Source organism: Neodiprion pinetum, chromosome 5 (genome assembly GCF_021155775.2).
Source record: "Neodiprion pinetum isolate iyNeoPine1 chromosome 5, iyNeoPine1.2, whole genome shotgun sequence".
Lineage (NCBI taxonomy): Eukaryota > Metazoa > Arthropoda > Insecta > Hymenoptera > Diprionidae > Neodiprion > Neodiprion pinetum.
In genome coordinates this window covers 19,209,355-19,232,846 of record NC_060236.1, presented here as the reverse complement: position 1 = coordinate 19,232,846, position 23,492 = coordinate 19,209,355, and the positions used below count along the sequence as shown (strand labels likewise).

The 23,492-nt window shown below is 43.4% G+C and overlaps 1 protein-coding gene across 4 annotated transcripts in view; it reads left to right on the top strand.

Moving 5' to 3' along the window:
- Nucleotides 1–23,492, top strand: part of ush (Zinc finger protein ush) — a 123,411-nt gene that overhangs the window by 89,691 nt on the left and 10,228 nt on the right. For all 4 annotated transcript variants that reach the window (XM_069135936.1, XM_069135934.1, XM_069135935.1 and 1 more), the window contains exon 3: nt 23,145–23,371. In XM_069135936.1, coding sequence (XP_068992037.1) covers nt 23,145–23,371 — 227 coding nt within the window. The remainder of the gene's footprint in view (nt 1–23,144; nt 23,372–23,492) is intronic.

Genomic DNA, 23,492 nt, shown 5'->3' with positions numbered 1-23,492 from the left:
ATTTATTGAGATGAGCCAAGGGGATAGCCGCCGAGAGGATATTAGCTGCCCATTTCTCCCCATCGTCTACCCCCTTCTGCTTCTCGTTCCCCGTCCTTACTCGCATTTATTAAGATCGTTTCGCTGATTTATAAAACGCGCCTCCTCTTGCTCACGGATTTCTCACTTTTCTCTCTCTGCGTCTGATGTAGGTGTAAAATGCGAATCAACGACGCACTTAACGAATAATATTCGTTGACTACTATCGCTACTAATACTAATACTACTGCATAATACTAATGCACAGCTCCGAAACGCCATCGTCATTGCAACAAGTCATTAAGATTCACCGATTTCCAGTTATAAATATGCCACGGGAAAAAACTAGCGCATATAAACTGACGATCCGGTGACTTTTCACTAATTTTTCACTGACTTCAGGTGGATGATTGGCGGTGGATGACACACTGATTTTTCCAACGGTATACTTACAGCTGGTAGTCGTTGAATTTTCACTGATTCAAATTTAGAGAATAGTAACATTCAACATTTCGAGCCACCAATCCAAAAAAAATATGCCACACTCCGCAATATTATCAAATTTGGGATCGGTTTTTTCTCTACACGCTCTTTTTTCCAAGTTTATTCTGATAATGTTTTTCCTAGAATTTCGGTTTTGCTATTGATCGAAAATTGGGGAAATTGCAATCAGTACGTACAAAGTGTAGCCAATTAAAAACTATATGTAAATTAACTGCCAGCGCCAAAACTCCCCTAAGGAAAATCCACAACTGATGTCAGGTGATTAGATTGTATAAGATTAATAAGGAAACTCATTTCTGCAACTGACTAAAAATTTGAAGTCAAAAACAAATTACAGGTTTTTCGTATTTTTGAAGCACGTTCTTTTTTTAAGAATTGCACCTCATTTTCAATCATCTTGAAGTTCAATAGTTCATTTTCTTCGTTTAAAAGTTTCATTGAAATTTCTTTTTTTCTATACAACTTGTTTTTAACCTTCTCGCTAAACTACAATTCCCGAATTTCAAAATATGAACATTCTAATCTCTTTACCGTAGAAAAATTGTTTTCAATCTTAAATATCTATATAATAAAGTCGATGACCCACTGATTTGAAGTAATACATTAAATCACGATAATCTATAAAATTTATTTCTTCCTTGGATAAGTTCTGTCATCTAGAAATATGGTCATATTGCGACCAAAGACTTTCGAAAGCAATTATTCCATGAAATTCTGTGTTAAAAGTTAGATTTCGCTCGTTATTTTTTTGTCTCATTAGAACGGCGATCTGTTCAGAAATTTTACACGTTTCAGAACATAATCTTGAACTTTGATATGATAAGATGTGAATTTTTTTTGTAGTTGTCAATTTTGCAGCTCTAAACTGCGTTCCAGAGGTGTTGACGGACGTTCGTCGCAGATTGTAAGAGGGAGAGGAGGCGGTATTGTCCGCGTTGCTAGTGCTGCGGAATGCGGCGACTACCTTTCCACCTTCCCACCTTTCCACCTTCCACCGCCGATTTTCAGCGGGTCCTCCCGAGTCCCGACTCGCGAACAACTCGCCACTCTTATCTGTCGCCGCCAGACGACCTTCCGCAATTCAACCCTTCCGAAACCTCGCGCTACAAGATTACCCGCCTACCACCACTCCATTCTATTCCACTCCACCCCGCCGCTCTCGCTTCGTGCCTCAAATCGCCGCCGCCTAGCTGCGGGTTCCGCAAACGATATTTTTTGCACTTAAAAAATTATCGCTGCGTTCTTTTTGATTCCAGTACGCGCTGTATCAATTATATGGTAAAATTTTATCATAGATATAAATTTTACTCCGATTTTGGCTTTGTACTTGTTTTAAGTTAGGTTAGGACTTATGTTAATGTAAAATGTCATCGTATAATCAAACTACACAAGTTTTTTTATTTCCATCGTTCTTCAACACTCCTAAGATACCGGGTTTAGTGAAAATTGTGGTCAAAGCGGGCAGGTGAATTGTAATTTTCATTCCAAAATCTTCGATCTGCATATGAACAATCTTCAAATCTTGGAGAGTAAAAAAAAAAAAATGGATTCATCTCTAACCTGTTAGATCTGAGTTTGGAAATTGCAGACTTGTATCCAAAAGTTCGGAACTTGGAAAAGAATACTCTTGATCGCATAGAGGAATCATGATTTATTACCTCCAATATTTGCGGTCGAAGAAAAATATCTCGTAATAATCCGAAAACTACGAATTCAACTGCATGGTTATCGGACTTATACTATCCAAAATTTCAAACCTGAATAAAAAATCGAACTCTATCAAGGTACTGGCGACAAAATCATCCGGCAATCTCAAGTTCGGATAAAGACACACCAAATTGTGGGAAACTTTAAAGTTATCTCCCGAACTTTTGAAATCATACAAAATATCACGATTTGATAGTATCCAATGCCCGAATTCGCCGAAGAACCTCGACGTCATCAAAAATTAAAATGGAACGATTCGAAATTTAGATTTCAAGAAAATTCCCAAAACCCTAAAATAATATTGACTGATCTTTGATAACATGAAGATCTGATCCGACGCATGAGTTAAAAACAACTTGATCACTTAGTGAAAGATGTCGAATCATCCATGAGCATCGCTCTATCCAAAAGTCTCTGTACCTCTTTAGTGAAGTTTCAAAGAAACTGAACAATCATAAACCTGTGTCAGTGTTTTTCTCCTGACTCCTAACTTGGACAGTACTGGATCGAAGCCAAATTCCGGCAGGTGGTTGTCAAGGCCAGTGCGGGTAATTCGCAGCATTTCCTCATTGGTCGAATCGATAGAATTGTTACACTATTTATGTTCACTGTACGATTTGTGACCACCTTCATAAAATTATCTTCGTTTATTAATTTGTCTCCATTTACACAATTAGTGACTAATGCCCGAGGTTGAGCAGGTTTTAACCAGAATTGTCAATACTTGATGAACTATATCATATGAAAAAAATTAGTATTCACGTAAACGCAAGCACCTCTGCACAACCATTTGTGACCATGATATCAGATCACATATAATGAAATATTTCCACGATTGGATCAAACTATGACCGCATCTAATACTAATTGTAAGGTGATTGAACCAGTAAATCTACTCTAATGGACAGTAAAGGTATTAAATTTCCATCCTTTGATCGTTTTCATGACTGCTCCATTAAACATAACTATTATATCCAGTGTTCAGTTTCGTAGCATTGAAAAATTGACATCACCGTTTTAGTTGTGGGTTGTCTTCTATTTCTGTGAATACTATCAAACCCAGTAAAACTAGAATATCGCTACAACCCGATCAAACGACGCCCACGACTGGTATCAAGGTGACCAAAACCTGTACAACATCCACCCTACTGCAAGTTTGATCTTTTAAAAAACAGGGAGCATGTTGACAGAGCAGCGAAGAGCTTGCAAGGACATTGGCGTTGGTTCTTAGCCCCTGACCCGCCTCGTTAGACGTGCCCAGGGTCCGAGGTCCTGCGGTTTTGTCGCGTCGTCCTGAAGTGACAGGACACAGTGTGTATAAGGGCACAGAATGCCCAGAGGTTCGGCGAAGACATAAACAAGCGACGAGAGGGTGGCGTAGAAGTTTTGGTTATCAGCGGCACGCAGCGGGCGGCGTCTTTATCGGGGCCGCAGTGTCTCCTTATCGGGATCCATTAGAATATCTAAATACCTACAGCAGCAGCAGCAGAAGCAGCAGCAGCTATACGCGGGTGACGAGCGGTCGCCTCGGTAAGGTTGTGGGAGCGCAGGGAGGGAAGGGGGGGAGGCATGCGGCCACTTGATAACGTTCGCCAGACTGCCATCTTATTTATATTCATCAATGTTGGGCGCCCGCTTATCGGTGCCCTCCAGCCTGTTCGGCTATTGCCTCCTCTCCGCCAGCTGCCTGTCCCTCTATTGCACCCTCCTCATTCGATCCGAGGATCAAGGATCAAGGATCCTCTCTGGGTTTATCCCGAACACTGTATGTATAAGGCGCACAGTATCAGCATTTGACGATAATTTCTCATCATCGTGAATTATCAGTCGAATCGAAAGTTGAGCAATACGGTTATCGCATATGAGCATTTCTAAAACAGAGTATAGTCGGTTTGTCTGTTGCTGCTATTCAGCGCGAAGTGATCCCAGCGATACTCAGGATACGTTGTGTAAATCGAAGAAATTTCATTTCATCATAGATACTAGGGAATTGTACACATGTGGCCACGGTTTCTGAGAAGGCTGATTTTTTGAACAAGTCGGTTACGTTGGCAATGCAGATTCGGCCTGTAGTGCCACCGCTGCTAACCAGCCATTGCGGATTACAAAAAATTATCCGTCTCAAAATCCGTGATCCCATGCGTACAGCGAAATAGGTATCGTTACAATAACAGTTGAGTATTGTACAGTAACTGTATTCAGTGTTATTACATAGTTGTAAATACTACATTTTCTAGTAATCACAACATGAATCTACTGGGACCTGTTGGAATAAGTCAATCTAACCTAAATCGTCTGTCATCTCAAGTTTGAGAGTTTTGGATATCTGATCACCACGTTTCGATAAAAAAAACATCTTTGTTTGGTAAGATGTAGGACGCGCATCGTAATGCATGAATGGAAGTAAGAAGAGAAATTATATAAATTCTTGACTCTTTGGAGATGACATGAAATTCTTGAATTACTGAGTCGAACGCCACCGTTAAAAATCAGAGAGCATTTGGTTTGTCGGATGGAAATACATTTGTACCATCGTCGGAAATTTTTAATGATAGTAGCCGCCAGGGGTAAGAAAACACGTATGACTTTACTGTGAGGTTAGATCAGAAGATGCAGTAAACAAAGTATTTGATTCCTTAAATTAAAATGAAGTTGAAGTTCGTAACGTTGATTCATCAAAATATGACCCTGAAAATTGAGTTACTACGTCAATTGTTGATGGTTTTAAGGGTTAGCAAATCAAGGGCTATTGCTAGTCAATCATCGAACATCATCCTCATTGTTTCATTTTACGAGCCTTCAATTTTCCGCCAAATGTTTGTTCGATAAACTTCACGAACTTTAACTTTATACCTTGCATAGGGCGGATTTGCTTCATTGATCATGTCGTAGAAAATCTTTCTAAGACAAGCGAGTCCAGTGTCAAAATCGATAGTGGCAGGAAGCACGGAAAAGTGGTAATGAGGAGTTTATTCAGTAACAGCAACCAATCGAGTAACCATTGGACCCTAACACCGGGTTTAAAACGGGTTTCGTGTAACCGATGAAAGAATTTATCGACGGCCTTGGCAATTGGAGAGAATTAATCCTGAGAGTTGGTTGTAGCTTACGGCGAAGGCAGTAATTGTTTCGTCCGACTGTTGGCGGGTTGACCAGGTGTTTGCAGAGAGCGTCTTAAGAGCATGTATGTATGTATCTGCGTATGTATGTAAGCCGGGAGAAAAGTCCGGTGTAGAGTTCGCTGCTCGCTTTTGCCGTCTTCTTCTTCTTCTTCGTCTTCTTGGCGTTGCTGCAGCAGCAGCGGCGGCAGCGAAAGGTGGAGAAGCCACTCCCGCATCCATGGTAATGGTTGGAGCGTGTTGATAGCTATGTTAATGGCCTGTTTAGTGTTTAACCGCTTGTAAAATGCTGCGGATATATTTTACGTCGATTGAGGTTCGTGTTACCTGAGGCGATCATGACAGAGGTTCGCTTCAACATGACGACCATTTTTCTTTCTATCTTCCATTCTTCTCCCATCTTTTTGCTCCTTTCCTTTTACCCTTATATTGCTCACTTCCTCGTCTATCCATTCGAGATCAAAACAATACTTAGGCTTAATTCTTCATTGCCACCTGATTATAACCAGCGTTCTTAATTTTAGTCACGTGCAAAACAGCACACAATGAATTATCGTACCTTCTTGAAAGTTCAAGATGCCTCAATGGGGCATTTTTTGGGACACATCGAAACCATTGCTATGGTGGGAAAGTTTCCTATCTTAAACGGTTATGTCGCTGAAATAACTGCTGTTTAAACGATGATCCGTATTGGACGGAAATTTCTTGGTACAGAAATCATACTGAGGAACGTTGACTACGATATGATATCTTTCGAAAACATTAAAAATTTTTGAAACCCCACGAAAGCTTCTAAAATTCTATGAAATTTTATAAAACATTCTCCAAACTTATAAAATAATTCGCAAATATCTGACATCTTTGAAGTTCCGTGAAACTTCCTAAAATTCTGTGAAATCACTCAAAATATAATTTCTGAAATCTTCGATATCGATTGAAGTCTTGTAAAATAATTTCACTTAAAAGTATTTTCTGAACATTTGCGAAAGTTTTTCATATTATTTGAACTCATCAAACTCTTGTAAAATTATTTGAAATCTTTCAAAATCCTTCGAAATTCACCAATCTTGAAATCTGTTGTACAAAATACAAATCTCACGAGTGATGACAACCTCGCGTCAGTGTTTAAAACGCAATTGGTTAAGTGCAAACATACGATCAAAATGTGCAGCGCGATACAGATTTAGCTCGGCGAAATTTCGACATTGGAGGTGGTAGGGTGAAGAAGGGCATAACTCGATGCTCACAAAGTGAGAATATCTACATCCGCGTATCGCGAGTCAGAGAGAGGTAGAGAGGGGAAAAAGAGAGAGAGAGAGGTCTTCTCGCGATCGTTTCCCAGGTCGGCCGATGGTATCGTCGTCATATTAGAGGAAGTTATAAATCGCAGGGAATCTAAAATTGATCTTTTCTGCAACGGGAAGGCGGGAGGAGGCTGGGATCGGGGGTTTGGCCGGCTATATATCGGCCGGTGAGGATGAGCCGCGGGCCTGCAGCCAGACACCCTGAACCCCGCACCCGTCCTCGAAGAGCCTTCGCGAGATATATCGATTGTGACGTGTCTGGGAGACGCTGATAAGCGGGGTACGCCGCTCATCCGGTTTCCCCCGAGTCTTTCCGCCCCGATCAGAAGAGGAACGAAAACCTGGAGGAACCCGTCCGCGGACCCCCAGCGACGGCCCTGAGCCTTGGGGCCCGAGGAGTGAAGCCGGGTGTACGACACCATAACGTGCAACGTACAACTTAATTGGGTGAAACTGGTCCTCCGCTCGCTTTCCCAGGTCTTCTCTTCTCTCCTCTCTCTCTCTCTCTCTGTTCTTCGCTCACCTGCAGTGGCCCTCCGAGCCGCCTAGCATCAAGGGAGAATTTTAATTGGCGGCAATTTGTCCGCCCGTTTCGTGGCCACTACTTCACGACACTCGCCACCTTCCACACCTTAGCTTGCTCCGTCGCATCGGCTTGTGCATACAGTACAGGTATTCCGAGGTGTAGAGTTTTGGACTGGTTATATTAACGAACGGTTTTTCTTCGAGATTATAGGGACTTATTACTAATTATGCGGAAGAATAGCTAGACGGTAGTCGAAGATTCACGGAGAAGAGGGTATACTGTATAGTATTCGCATGTGGTATATTGCTTAGCTCTTAGCTTCAGACGTGTGCATGATTCAAAATGAAACGCATTTTTATTAAGAGTATAATAAATCACTTGTAATACTGAATACTGACATACTGAAAGGGAAATACACGCAGTAAAAAAAAGTCTCAACCTTCATTTCAATAGTCCTTGATCTTCGTGAAAATGGTCAAAATTAGGATATTCCGGTAAGTCATGTCATAAAACAAGGTAAAGGCTCTATGAAACAATATTACATATACCATATTTTTGTCTCAACCTCAATCAGCGATTCCAAAATTAGGTTTAAATTTTTATCACGTCAAGAAATCTACTTACTATTAGAACTTTTATTCTTCAGGGTTAATTTGGTATACAATTGCATATCATTTCTAGGTAGTTTCTTACTTTCCGTCATTTTCTTCTGTATATTGGTTCGCCCTATTCGGTGTTGGATTTAAAGTATTTTGACGTTGATCAAAAGTATCACGTTTATCAATTCCAGACAATCTAGGCTAATTATGTCAACATTTCGGTCCGTGGTAAATTCACAATTGAAGAAGGTAGAACCATTGACTCTCTTCAAAATGTGAAGCAAGTACGAAACATGATTGAAACAAAGTCAAAATCCTGACCTAACCAAACTTACAAAACTGAAATTTCAATTATCGATGTCGAACCTCAGGTTTTCAGCACTGGAAGGCGTCGATTTTAACCTTAGATTTGAGTTGGGCAGACAACAAGGAAAAAAAAACAAAAAAACAGACTACAAATAAGGCAAGGAATGTGCAACGATTCAAAGGATTCTAATGCAAATCTGGTCGTTTGCTAGGAAGCGAGAGAGTCGCATAGTTGACAAAACTTGAGACGCGGGGTGCCAGCGTAAAATGGAAAGGTGGATGGGTAGGCACTAGTCATACTGGAATATAAGGGGCGAGCCCGACCGCGTGCGCCATAAATCTTCTCGTCTCTAATATCCCTTCGCATTCTCCTTATTCTTCCCCCGGGAGGGCAGCTACCGGGCCATTGAGCCTCTCATCGTTTGCGGGTGATGGTCTTATAATAACACGTCTTGACCGCGCTCCGGGGGGCGTCCGACGCGTGAGGCGTTAACCATTTCATTACTGCTCGGTCCCAACCACCATAACGCGACGTGATGTTACCGTAATGATCATTTACTACCTGCCGCACTCCACTACGCCACCTCCATCAAACGGTAGTCCATTATTCCTAACTGCACACTCGAATTTGAAAAGCCTGAGGCCAAAGTCTCAAGGCTAAATCAAAGGGAAAGGGGTGACCATACAAGGAAAAAACTGAGTTATAGCTGCTGTACAATCCTTTACTATACTCAACTTCTATCCTTACCCAAAAATGTAGTTCTTGGTACAAATTGAAAATGGTGTTTTGCAGTTGTAACGAGAAAATCTATTACGCGAAAACTCTTTTTTTTTACCCTGGTATATTTTCTATCCACTATTGCGATAATTTTATTTAACCCCTTTGGGCCGAAAAATCTATATATAGACGCGGGCTTCGTCCAGAAATTTCACACTGATACTACGCTGAAATTGCAACACACTTTTGTCGATTTGCATGGGAGTTTTAAATCTCCAAATACCGGTTCCTTCTGAAGGATAACTGATTTGAATATTGATTTATACATTCCTGATATAATCTTTGAAATGTTCAAAAACCTATCAAGTTTTTGAATGTGAGGCAATGAATTAAATTTCTTCAAATTTGATGACATCGCAGATAAAATCTTAATCTAACTAGATTTTTTATTTGTTCTCGTATCTGTTGAAATTATCTGTAACTCCTCATCGCGTTTTTAAATCATCTGAAATGATTTGAATCGTTTTAAGTATATTCAAAACAGCTGAAACGAATTTGTATAGAAATTCGCTGAAATCTTACACAGTATTTTGAATAATTCGTCTATCCGAAATTTCAGCTTATTTTTCCAAAAAATCGCGGCATTCATTTCTAAAAATTTCACGGATGAGAAATTGCAGGAAAGTGATTGAAATCCGAACTTGAAAATTTCATCAGGTTAACGAAATATAGTTTTACCAATATCTCCGAAAGGATTGTGTATAAAATTAAACTTTTTGTCAAAGCAGCTATCCCATTGTTGTGAAATAGCGGTATACATATAGAAGCAAGCGGGGAGGTTTACGCAGGCAACTTTTCAGAGATTTAGGAGTTCTGATTATAACCTGTTGCGTGGTGGCGTAGCTGGATAGAGGACGTCATAAATACTCAATTAATGGGGGTTCGATCGAGTGCCGACGTGTGTTTTGTCGTTCGCGTTCATATCGAGAGCTTCGATCGATCGAAGCTAATTCGAAATTCCCCCTGAAGCGGTGCTGACTGGTCGACAGCAGCAGCAGCATCGGTACAAACAAGAAAAGCTCGTTGCTTACATATAAATTCCTGGAGTGGCGAGGAGCGGGAATCGAGAAACGACTCGACGAACGCACCGCGGCGTCGAAAGCCTGGAGATCTCGACGTCGTCCTCATCTTGTCGCAAACGGAGCCCGTCCTCCAGTGCGGCAGCGAGTATTATACCTCGGCGAGATGCGGGGTGTAGATCGCCAAGAAAGGACATCCAGAAGGGGACCAGAACGCGGACGGGAGATTGGCCCGCGAAGATGGCGGCCAGGTGTCCCGATATTCAACCTTGCCAACCGCAGTCCCTCGTTTTCTGCGCTCCACCTTGGCTGGCATGCTCCCATCTGCACTCCATTCGCACAACCGGGAGAGAAGAAGCAAGATTGAAAAGATTCGAAGGAGAAACGAACGCTACGCTCTCTTCTCTTTTCTTTTCTTCTCTTCTACAGCATAACCGTGGGCGACTGCGGAGAGCATCGGCTCATCGCCGACCATCCCCATTTCCGCTATCGTCGGGGATCCGCGTTCTCATTCCTCTCTCATTGTCGGTCGAATACCTTTCCAAACACTGCAAGGTGCAGGCCTGGTCAGAAGAAACCTCAATACTCTTCACAAACATCAGGATAGAAGTCCAATTCACTGAGATTAACACCAATCATCGCCATCGTCCCTCGCTGCTGCAAAGTCAAAGTGCACGCTTGGTCAGAAAAAGTTCCAAAACACTCGACAACGGTCAAGATCAAAGTCCACTTCACCACGTAACTACTCCAACCGAAAATAGACTAATCGGTGTTTGACTTCGAAGTGACATTATCTTCGTGTCCAAAACATATCTTCAGCGACTTTTTGACGTCAAAAATCGAATCATGAGACATCATTTTGACAACTTTCCGCTTTGCGCTGTCTAGATAACATCCTGCTCCTGATCCAAGAAATCAACATGAATTTCATAAACGTTATAGTTCATATCAACCTCAAAATTTGTCGTTCATTTTCTTGTGCAAGTTGTGCGAGAAACCCAAGGGGGTCCTTCTTATGCGCTTTGACTCGCCTCACGTCAGAACTCCAATTAAAATAGATCAGGTCACTCTGCTAGATCCTAATCAGGTATGCCGAATAGATCCTCAGAAAGGCTGTGAGGCCCTGACGAGACCCCCTGCAGATTATCCAAGCCTGTAAGTGCTCCGAAGAATGCTCCGTATCAAGCATCGTTGTCCGTAATTCCTGAGAAAGACGAACTGATACTTGGCGAGGAACTAACCAGGATACGATAGAGTGGAATCCACCACCAACCCCGCTTGGATACCTGCAATGTCTTGCAATGGTATTCTAAGCAGAACCGCAAAAAGTCAGTGAGGTCCTAACGAGACCCCTCGCAAATCATCCAAACTCTGAAGAATACTACTGCTTATCAAACATTGGTGTCTGTGATACCTAAGGACGACCAATCGACACTTGATGACCTGCAACCTCAATTACAGTCGATTGACCGCGAATGTTTTGAACAATTCCTGAAGCTCCACACCTGTTTCATACCTGCAATATTGGCCGATGGTCATCGGAGTGTAACCTCGAATTCGAGTGCTGCCCGGCATTTCGATCGTTTGATATCCTCGATCGATCTTTCGCAGTGAGACCTGGTGGAACCAAGCAACAGTCGTCGCGAACGGGTTTGACCCGAGCTTTCGAGCGGCGGAATAACTGGCGGCGGCAGAGGCGGGCCCGATCGCTCCGGAGACAAGACCGCAAGCGGTCCAAATATTGGGACACTGTAGTCCCAGAGTGGATGGTGTTGGTGTCGCCGTATAAGCTGCAGGGTTCAGAACCTGCGGAGGAGAAGAAGGTGGCGGTCCGAAGACGTTCGTTCGTGGAGCGGTGATTGATGACCGAGCAGGCTAATGAGGAGCGCTGAACTGGTGGACGGGATCACGATAAAGAGGTCCACCTCACACAAGCGTAACACCTCCTCCGTCGTGCGGGAGTTCGTATCTGATTCTCCCCCCTTCTCTTTCCCCTTCTCCTCTTCATCCCCGTTCCTGCGGAGCTCGCATTTCGTTACCGTGACTCACCTCCTGGTGACCTTCTTTTCCGGCAGGGAAATTCCGCGCTACAACTCCCGCAGGCAGCGGTGGCCACAGTTTTCGGGATTATATCCAACCTGCTACTGGAAACAGCACGCCGAGTTCATAATAAAGCCTGCTAGGGTTAAGATAGCCTGTCAGCCGTTATCGGCCGGATCCAGGCTCGCCACAGAACCCTCTGCGGGACCCGGACTGGCACCCGAGCTCGACCTGCATCCTCGCTCTGAGGCTCAACGGGATGCTCGATATTGAAATTTAACCGTTCAAATTCGACTGTTCTACCGATTCTTCGGCCTTCTCGGTATACCCACTGTATAATAACAATGTCGTCGATGCTATCGGGGCAAGAACATGGACGTGCCTCAACGGCCTACACGTGATCCGATGCTCATCACATCGATACGTCTCTCTTAATTCGTTATCCTCGGTAGGATACGGTGAAACTTTATATACCGGTATTCCTGTAGTCTCCAGTTATACCCAGTATTTGAAATAAACAAAAAGGAGTGACGGCATGATTTCTGATCTCTGAGAGAAAGCCTGAGATTAAAGAGCGTGCGGACAGTGCCAGTGTTCCGAAATTTCCACGATGAATATATTCAAGCAATTCCTTCTGGATTACCGGTGCTTTTCAGCTTACACAACAAAACGTCTTCAGATATCAGATATTAAGTGTTTGAAATCGTAGCAAATATTGAGGCGTTCTTCACCAGTGGTTACGTAAAATCACAAATACCAGTTCAGGTACCTTGGACTTTCTTTTCGATAAGTTGAATTATATTCAGTTATTGAAGTTTAAATTCTTCAGTATGGCAAACAGAAGTAAATATGCAGACAGAATTCCTTTTATACAGATCTTTAAATCACATTAAATGATATAATTAAGACCCAAGTGTAAAAAAAATTCAATATTTCATGAGGTTGAAATTCGTAGTGTGATTGCAACGATGCAGCTGAGTAATAAAATGGTTAAATCGCCACTCCACAACGGTTCAAAATTCTGTTAAACATGCAACGAAAGAAATTGTCCACTCATATTTCGTAACTTCAAAACTCATTTCAAGTCGCTCTAGAGTTAAAAATAGTAATTACGATCCCGATCGAGGCAAGCATAAGAGCCCCGACAGAATCATATCTCTGAAATAAAATTTTATTATATAATTCGTTGTGAAATAAGGGTATAATATATCGATCATGGTATAGACATGAGCCACAAAGCGAACCGGCTCTCGCTGTGTTTCGCGGTGGTGTGTTTAATCCCTCCAGCGGAGCCAAGCTTATAGTCCAATATTATTTAAGTTGAGGTGTTATCGGGAGATTCACTATACAGCCATCTCGAGTGGAGATAGCGGTAACATCTCCGAGGAGGAGGAGGAGAAGAAGAAGGAGAAGTGGGAAGAGGCGGCGGTTGGTTCGCTGGAGCGCGGGAAGGGCGAGAGCTGGAAAGGCTGTCCCGGGACGAAGAGGGAATAGGAGGACGAGGAGGAGGTGGGGGCGGAGGCGGAGGGGACGGGGAGGGCACTGCATGCAGCTGATAAGGCTTTCCAGACCGATAGCGAGCCGGCCAGGTTCCCTGGCTCGGTTCTCTCGCTGCCTCTCTTCGTATTCTCCCGATCCCGTCCGTCGCCGGTACGCCAACTCTCTCTCGCTCTCTCTTTCTCTCTTTCTCCCTACTCGCCAAAACCTACTGGCAAAGGACTAACGGAATTATTGAGGGTTATGGTGGGGGTGGGAAACGAGGTGCAGCGGAAAAAATGAATTGAATTCGAAGGGCTATTCGTAGGAAATCTAATGAATGGTTTCAATTCATTAACACAGATCTCGAGAGTGACTTCTATCGATTTTTATCCGCCACGTAAGTTTCGTGGATCTCCAGTAACCCTGATTACTAATGATTTTTCAACCGCCTACGTTATTTCCAGTGATTCTCGGATTGGATATAATCACAAGTAATAACTGCTAATCATCTAGATCGCTGAGAAATTATTGGAAATCAAGGCTAAATCGTAAATCAATAGAAATCATTTGGTACGGTGGGAAAAAAAGATAATTGGATGGCATTAGATAATCTATAAATATCAATGAAAATAATTGGAGGTCAATGTTAATAAATCTAAACCATTTGGCGTTCATCTTAGGTCTTTAAGCAATCTATAATGATGTCCAAGGATTAAATTTATCTCAATTAATTCCCGGTGATTTTCGAGAATATTCAAATAATTTAATGTCCATTGATTGGCAATTCGACATGTACCTGACATTTCGATCATTCAAACTTCAACGCTAACTCTAATAATAAAGTCTTGAAGAGTAAATAAAACTTGGTAAGCGTTCCAACATTATGAAATGGTGAACGTGTGGCTGAATATCCCACTGATTCATATTCGTCTACTGGAGAAAACTAGGATATCTTGGACCATTGGGTAAATTAGATCGCTGCGCGTTGTATAGAAAGTGCATATCATAGCTCAGAATAAACAAAAACTTGCAATCCGATCAAGCTCGATGGATTGAAACTTCAGATCCATTATAAATCAACTTTCTATTGGTGTCAGTGAAGCGATTTCAAGCTGTTAAAATACTTCTGAATAACTTCTTTGTTGAACATCGAAAACGCGGAGTATTACACCCTCAACGTCTTTCAAGTATGGGTATACGGATATGGAGTCTGTTATCAGTTATCAAGGGCCGTCGGCAGCGCCGAGATTAGCCCGGCATAAGAAGATGCAGAAAGAAATGCGTCCAGATTCCGACTCTGTGAGGAAGTGAACGAGTGTCTAGGCACCCGAAGGAGTCCGGATAGCCCCGCCGTCCGCGGACGCAGGCTGGCACCAGATAAGCCGCCGTATCAGTTCGCCGGCATAATGTGCTCGCTGTGTCCTCCTCGGGCCCTTGTGCCGCAACCACCGCCGCGGTGCACCGTCCAGACGCACGTTGCCATGCCAGCTACAAACTCAGGACAACCATCGCCACATCGTCGTCCTCATCATCATCATCCGCTGATGAGGTGGTTCAAACCGCGACAGCATCTTTCAGGGAAAGACAGAGATCGGCTCCAGATGGAGTCCGAGCTTTACACACTCCTTCTCTTGTCCTAACTTTCTTCTCATCAGACTCCCATGCTCACTTATTTACACACCAGCGCATAGAACCCAACCCATGATGGAACATTTTTTTTTAGTTAATTTGGAAATTCAACATCAAATAGTGTTGAATTGACATCAGAAAGTGATCGATTGACATCGAAATGCTGTTAATTTGATTCCAAATTATAGGCTATAGATATCGATATCGCATTTTTTCCGACAATTTCAAGACAGTCTGGATCGGATCAATTCTTGAACTTTGAAACGTACCGAACCTCTATGTGACGTCATCGAGGGACTCCGCGTTGTTCTGATTTGGCAACAAATATCGGATTCTTAACAGCTGCATTCACTGACTCAAATCAAACATTGACGTCATTCAAAGTCCTTCTGCAGAACCGGAAATTCGCTTGCCTTTGAATTTTCGAAGCTGAATAACCTATCTTTAAGGTTTTGCAGCGGATATTCGGGGAGGACGGGTTACGAAAGGAAGAAGCATCGCGTCGTCATATTGAAACCATAATTCGTAGTCCCGGATCGGGTTATCTCATCGCGTCACAGTAAATACTGATTCCGGGAACGTGAACGCAGGGGGAACGGTGAAGTCACTTATACTCACTTGTACCCATACCCTCTTTATTCCTCTTCCTCTTCTTCTTCTTTTCTCGCCTCGCGATAGGGAGAAGCCTCAAAGTAATTATTCCCGATAGGCAGGGATATCGTACCGTTATTGCTTATGCTTTGTACGGCGTCGACGCCCGAGACTTATACCCACTGCGGCATTATCCTCTCTTGCAATCGCGGCCATTCGTTGGTTTAATGGACAGTTTGCTCAAGTCGCGGCTGCAGCTCCACTCCGCGTACTCACTCCCTCAGACAATCGGCTGCCTCGATTCTTCACCCTCGATCATCGCGAGGCACTGCCACGAACATTCATCCCAGTACCACCCACGCCCGCTCGTCGAAATCGGCATGCACTGACAGAGAGTAGGATCGTGGAATCAGAACTAATACCCACTGATGATACGCTTTGACATAGTATCGTCATCCCTGAAGGTGAAGCTTCCAACACAAGGTGGCATATCAGCGCTTTTTCTTCTTCTTTCACTCCGCCTTTTCAATGCGGTTTCAAAGTTTCGAAGAGCAAGTGACGTTTAAAATTTTTTTTAAAAGATAACGTTGGAATGATAAGAATAATAAACGTGTATATAAGAAACGAAAAAGACAGAAAGGGGGAGATTGTACACAGTATCGATAACCGTATACGATTATCATCCCTCGTGGTTTAAGTCAAAGTTTTTATAACAGATAAAATGTTACGCGAATGGGTTGGAAGGCCTGCAGGACTGCGCAGGGTCGGAATAGCTGTCTAGAGATAAAGCTCGACTCAGCTCAGCTCAGATCGCGGTGCCACCTCGTATTTCTCATCCTTACAGCCCTCGACACGCTCGTTATAATACCGCGGGAACCAATAATCAATTCGGCTGATCGATCCAGTCACGAGCATCTTCGAAAGTATTTCTTTCTGAAGAGGTTTGAACTTGGCGTACAGTGATTCGATTACACTTTCCAATCTTCGAAATGATTATACAAAACTGAGTCAAAGACATGCCAAGTATTTTCTATACTTTTAAAGTCATCTAAGTTCACCCTTGGAGTAAATATCGCCAATACTCTAAAAAATTAACGGATTTCCAGTACCTGATGTATTTAGCTGGCTTTTCCAGGATGTGTACAAATACATGGGTACAAACCTAATAGGCTGTAATTAGTTTACACCTGACAATGTCATTGACGGAAGTGTTGATGTAGGAGTGACTCGAAATCGTGCCAAGTGTTTTCTACTCTCTTGAAGTCTACTAAGGTCAGTCTTAGAGTCAATGAGTACTCCTCATAATCGGGGAACTGCGAGTATCTGATGTATGTACTCACCTGGCTTCTCAAAGATGTGAAAAACTCTGCTAAATCAACCTATTCGTTTTTATTGAATAACCGCGCCCCGCCAGGCTAGCATGCACTAACTCTTTACGGCTAGACCGTGCGTTCAATCTCTTCGTCGATTCGCACTCGGGGGCTGAGGACGGTATTAACGGGGTGAGTCTCGCACGTTGTGTACACAGTGCGCGGGTTATGGCCACTCCGTGACTTCGTGCTCTCTACTCGGACGTAGAGGAACGACATAAGTCGTGATTGCAACGCCGCGTGCATGACATGAATTTATAGATTGGCAGTTTTTACACCGCATATAAAGTCTGCCGCTTCCGATGAGGCACTTCTGTCGAATTCTCGAGAACGATGAAAAATCCACAAGGTTCTAATCTCACCCGCAGTTATAGTGTCGTTGGTTCTCTGGAATTCTAATGTAAGCTGACATATATATGTTACATATCAGTAATTTCTGATCTCGTGAGTAATCATGAAATAGAGTGAAACTATGTCTGAAATTTCTAGAGCGTTGTAAAATCTATCTCAAGGTTGAAATTAAAAAGATAAAACACGGTTTTCACTATTTACGAAAATTCTAAAATTCGACAGCATAGATTCTGACGCAATTTCAATTCTCCTCCTGAATTGTTGCCGCCGCAAAGGGATTATCCGAATGGTGTGTAGGTGGAGCGGTGGCGAGTGGAAGAAGGAGCGTGATAGTGAGACACATTCCGTGTCAGAAACTCCTCCTCCGACAGTCGCGCCTCGCCACAGGAACGTTTTTCAATTAGATACCGACACTCCGGTGTCTCGACACCTTGATCACACATGAATAATTATATTAACGAGTCGTGCTCTTCTTATTTTTATCCTTCCTCCTCCGCTCCTTCTTTCATTCTATTCTTACACTCCCATCACGAGAAAAAGAGTATACTAAAAAGTCACATGTGGTATGGTAACTGATGAATTTGCCGTCGCGGTACGTGGACCAGTCCTATACTGTATTGGTAGAATTTGTAGTATATTTGCAGTAATAATTGTGTCAGAGAATCTAAATAGTTATCATACTGAAATTGCAAATCTCAACAATCATTCACATTGAACTACTGACCTTAATTTGGTTTATTTACTTCAAGCAATGAATGTTCATCATGAATCTGAGATCTCTGCATCCTAAAGTAACGTATTTCAAATATAGCTATCGATATTTGACTAGCTAAGAAACAGCTCTTTTGTGAATTCATTTATGACACGAGGTGCATGTACATGTACACGTATACCGCAAAACTTGTGTGAGATGGGGTGAGAAACATGACCTCTGAATATACACAACTTGCATTGGATAAATTGTACCTTTTCACACCTTGAGAATTGTAAGAATCGTGCCATACCCTTGAACACCGTTCCCGTACAGAATAAGGTAAAAAAGAACCGCTACCAATTCAGTAGATAGTAACTTAGTGTATCGGTTTTTTGAATCACGCAGCACAGATATTCGTCGTGAATAATCCATACATTTTCAAAGATTCAATTATTTAAAATACACAATTCATTTCACAATTCTAAATAAGATTTAGCTTCATTATCATCTCACCTGAAAACAAATTATTAAAAATCATTATGCTGAGTCAATAAATATACAAGTAATAGACTGTGGTAAATTTTACTTTGACGTATCGTGTTTTAAGATGAACATGAGCGTGCTTTAAATTTGGGCAAAATTCAAAAAAAATAATTGAAATCGCCTCGCTAAAAAATCACATCGTTTGAGCAAATGAATACGAGTGCGTTCTGTAATAAACAAGACTGCTCTTTAAGATGATACCAATTTCGGGTCAAAATATAATGAATTTGCCATTTCATGAGAAAAAAATCTAAAAAATTTTCTAAGATCTCCCCTATGCATACAAGTATAATATTGTCGGTGACAATGATGATTTTCACGGTGCGCGGATCCAACCAGACGACGAAACAGTCGGAGTCTCAAGGTACAATCTCTCATCGAGAGCGCGAAGCGTTTCACTGGTTCGAAACTAGCCGGTGGTACAAGAGGGCGAATCCTTTCAAGGACGTCGTCCTCGTGACAGTGGGGGAGTGAAAGAGCTGTGAAGAGGGGGGAAAAGGGGGCGCTGTTAGGCGAGGGAGATCTCGGGGCCCGGCGGGATCAGATATAGAGGACCGGGCCCCGGTCTGGGCAGCAGATCACGAGATACCGGAATTTAATAACCTGCTACAGGGCGGGGGGTGCAATAATATCGGTCAGATATTGATCTTTAATTAGGCACACGGCGCGGGAATTCCCGATTAGATCGCTAGACGAACGGATGCGAACGAGTCGCGCTGCTCGCAGTCAGCGCTCATCTGCAGGGTCCGTTCACTCTCTTCTCTCCTCTCCTCGCCTCTTCGCGGTTACAGATCGTCCTCGTTGTCCTCGCTTTGTTCCCTCCTTCTTAAACCGAAGAAGAAGAAGAAGAAGATATTCGAGGACGACGCGCGACCTGCTTGAACGACCTCGATTGGTTACACGTAGTCGCCATCGTCGTGCCAGGCTATCGCTTAATGACTGCCTCGTCTCAGGCTTAATCGACAACACGTATAAACCATCTTGCTTCTGCATATTCAACGCCGTCCGTGGCAAAGATGGAGTTTTTAAGAGCTCGTGCGTTCGTTCCTTCGTTCCTCCGGTGTGAGCCGCGTGACAGATGCCTCGGAAGATACGGCGAAACCAGCCTGGTGCAACCTCTCCTTTGGTTGGACCACGCTATTCCCGCCTAGAGATAAACGCCAATCAGTGACTCGAATGAACTGCTCTTCACGAACTCACAGAAGTGCGGAATCGGAACTCTGAACCTTAAAATCTATTCGTCTTGATTGCTGTTCACCATAAACCCATTATCAAACCAGAACCCTCTTGACCATTACGTCTTCACGAGAATCCAATAATTCACCAGATTTATAGTATCCCGTACAGAAGGCCAGTGATCAAACGCTCGAACGTTTGTTGGAATTTCTTAGTAAAACTAGATCTTATCATAGTCTTTCGTAGTATTTGCAATTCCACCTGGTCGTTGAACCGCAGTCAGACGTATTTTGGTCTGACGGTAATCTCTGCTTAATCATGAGATTGGCGGTTCAACTCTAAAAATTGCGACTGGCTCTCTACGGTGATTACTGGAGAGAAATCAATCGGAAATCGTTAAAGATGGTATCTAATAAAATACCTGCAACAAACTTGCAATCAATAGTGAAATAGTTTGAAAAAAAAAAAAATACTGTCTCTCTTCGTAAACCGTTTTATAGTTTTTGACTAACCGTTCAGGTCGTTCCAAGAAGGAAAAAAGAACGCGAGCAATCGGGTATTTGGAAAGGGGGATAAAAGACAGTCATGTCAGTCTGTTCTGATCGCACCTGGGTGCCGAGTCGTGGCGTGGCGGTGTCTTCACCAGAAATACCGGTTGACTCACCGGCTGATCCCATGGGGCTACAAACACACCAATTATTGATAAATTAAGAAGGAACGCTGGGTAATCTGTCAGAGACCTACGATGTAGAGGAGAGTAGACGAAGTACAGCTGGACGGCCAGACGCTACATAGACGGAAACCCGATAACCGATGATTAGCCGTCGAACTGACTCGATGGACGACGAACCAGGGTTAACGACACCGAGGCGACTCGGCCAGGCACCGGCTTTTGACATTCTTCGATGTTCTTTACGAGCGAGCCGTATGATCTTCGTCGCCATGGTAGATTCTTGAGTGGAAAAATGACCTAGCTATTCGCCACCGCTAACTTTCCTTGAGGCGACGGCATGCAGGAGTCAAATGCGATAAGGTTTTGTTTGAATGTCAGAAAGCGGTAAACTGATTGCGAAGGAAACGCCGTTAAAATTCACTTGGGATGAGTGGACAGAGTTATAACTCTCTGCTATGAGTCTTGATGGCTGATGGAACCCTTCTCCTTATTTCTTTCTTGAAGTTGGGATACTTGCTCCATTCGTTCCAGCTGTCCGGATCGGGCCACACCTCGCCTCTCCTGCCTAGTTTAGATTTTCCTGGATGCTATCAGATATTCCTTGTCTTCTTTGCCGAGTCGACTGGGATGCAATAAATTCAGAATACCAAAAACCACGTGACTGTAACCTGAACCAGAGACTGGGTGCGCAGCAACCAGCTTAATACAGCTTCTGTACAGTGCAAGCGGAAGGTTCTGATCAGTTTGATTACTCGGAAGAGGCGTTAATCGGCGAGCGAGTTTATTACCGAGAAGAGACAATTATTTCCAAGGCACCTATGATCAGAACACCATGCCGAGAAGAAGCGGCGGGAGCAGGCAGTGCAGCAGGATACGGCTTGAGCTCTCACTTAGCAGGGCCACTGTCACGATCAGGACACCGCATTAGCATATCTCGAGTGAGCGTGTAGAAAAGCTTTGGCACAAGTGCCGGGCTGTGCTCCTCGGAGCGAGAAGCTGGTTGTAGAGGACGAGCAGCGAGAGCAACACATCTCGGCACCGCGCGCGTATTCATTCGTCGCGCTTCTACGGGAGCTTATCCACCGGTTGAGGACTTACTCCGAACAGTACAGGAGTGGGCAGAAGGTGGCGAAGGAGCGAAAGAGGGTGAGGCGAGGTCACGCGGTCCTCCTCATTCCTTCTCTTGCGTGTCGTACCCATTTGCATTAGACACACTGAAGCAGCGACAAAACTCGATTGGATCTGATGATGAGAGTATGCATCCAGACCAAGACCGAGGTGTGAAGACGGATTGAAACCCCAAAAGCAATCCCGATATCAGCGTCGATTGGAATGCGGGACAGAATTTTGAACTGTCAAAGTTCAGACTGACCGTCACATCGAATCTCATTTGTTCGAATAGTGACATTACTGGATGTCACAATAAGTCCGACATGTCAAATTCAGAAGTGCCTAAAGATCTTTATAGAAATCTGATAAAAATTTTGAAGTATTTCAAAATACATTACTTCTAAGACTCGATACTCCAAATGGACGAAACCTTCCATCGTTACCAATTTTCAGTCATACCAGGAAGATTGGTTCCGTTCTGAGTTTTAACCATTAGAAATTACTAATCACAATTCAGGAATTTGACAATTCGAACCAATGACATTCGAGGTGATGGGCCGCCTGACCTTTTATAATTCTAAATTTTCACCATCAGCTGTCAGTTGAGGGCTCGTTCCTGAGTGAACTTTGCGAACGCCCAGCCAGTGTTTCCAAAGTGGGAAAAGTGCATCGGTATTCAGCCACACAGAGACACACGCGATGATCGAACCCCAACCCTACAACCTGGGGTCGGGCGCATGGTATCGCTTCCCAGAAAGGTTTATCGGGTCGACGATATGTTAATAGCGGCCGTGTTTCCCCCTCGGAGATATATTCCGGGCCACCTCGACCAGCGCCGAGGTCTAAGAGCCCCGGGGAACTCCCACCTCTGTGACTGCAGGGCGAGCGCTTGGCCGCTTTGGTTACCTTCGCTGCATGCAACCGCAATTGAAAAGAATTACCATCGGGGATCCGGCGCACTGACGATGACCGCTCATTCCTTTCCAAGTGAAAATGACCGTTGAAAAGATGTCCGCTCGGATTGCTCGCCGTCCTCTGGTGATACTTATCCAACCTACTACTTTTGCCAGAGGTAGTTTGACTAGATTTCCACCCACTGCTTATAGACTCATCGCGACTTTTGATGATTGTTCACTGATGTCGTTTTTCGCAACAAACCAAACTTTTTATGCATTGGAACATACTCTGTTTAATCTCCAAGTCAGGAGTCAGCATGCTCAAATATTCCAAGTTATTGGAGAATGTGGTAATCACATTGAAACACATGTGACTTCAATCCATCTGACGAGATATGAACAGTTCTATGAGTAATTCGGCACCGAGGTTGAAAAAGCTCATGGCACATTTGCCAGAGTTAAATTTTCGATTTTTTATCGCAAGTGTTAAACTATGTTGATAAACGTTGAAAAATACCTTTGGACACCTCCTTTTCCGAGTAATTATGTCGTTGGTCTTTCTTTACCTTTGTGTTCTGCAATTGAACTCCACTTTCTGAAGAGTAATATTTTCCTTGAGGAGAGTTTTCCCGGAGTGTAGTGGAAGCGTAACATTTTACCTAACCCTGCTATCTTAAATTGTAATAAATAACATCGTTTTCTGTTCCTGCAGGGGAAGATGAAGAGTGGAGCGATTCAGAGAAAACCCCTTCGGTAAGCAGTGGCATCGACGGCGGTGGATCGGGGGTGTCTAGTCCTGCGGCGCATCCTGGGGAGGACGAGTCCAGTCTTCCACCGCCTCCACGGTTGAATTCAGCCGAAGAAATTCGACCGAGGTTACAGACCGTACTTCCCGAAGATGTGCGCAAGCGGCTCGGCAACAGGGCTGAGGAAATCGAGGTATGTACTTTGAACAAATAAACAGATACTGTCTATATGTATAATGAATGAATTCTCTGTAAACTTGGTCACTCTCTTTCAGTGCCTCGTCGAATTTTTTGGAATTCTGCTAGCTTATCAT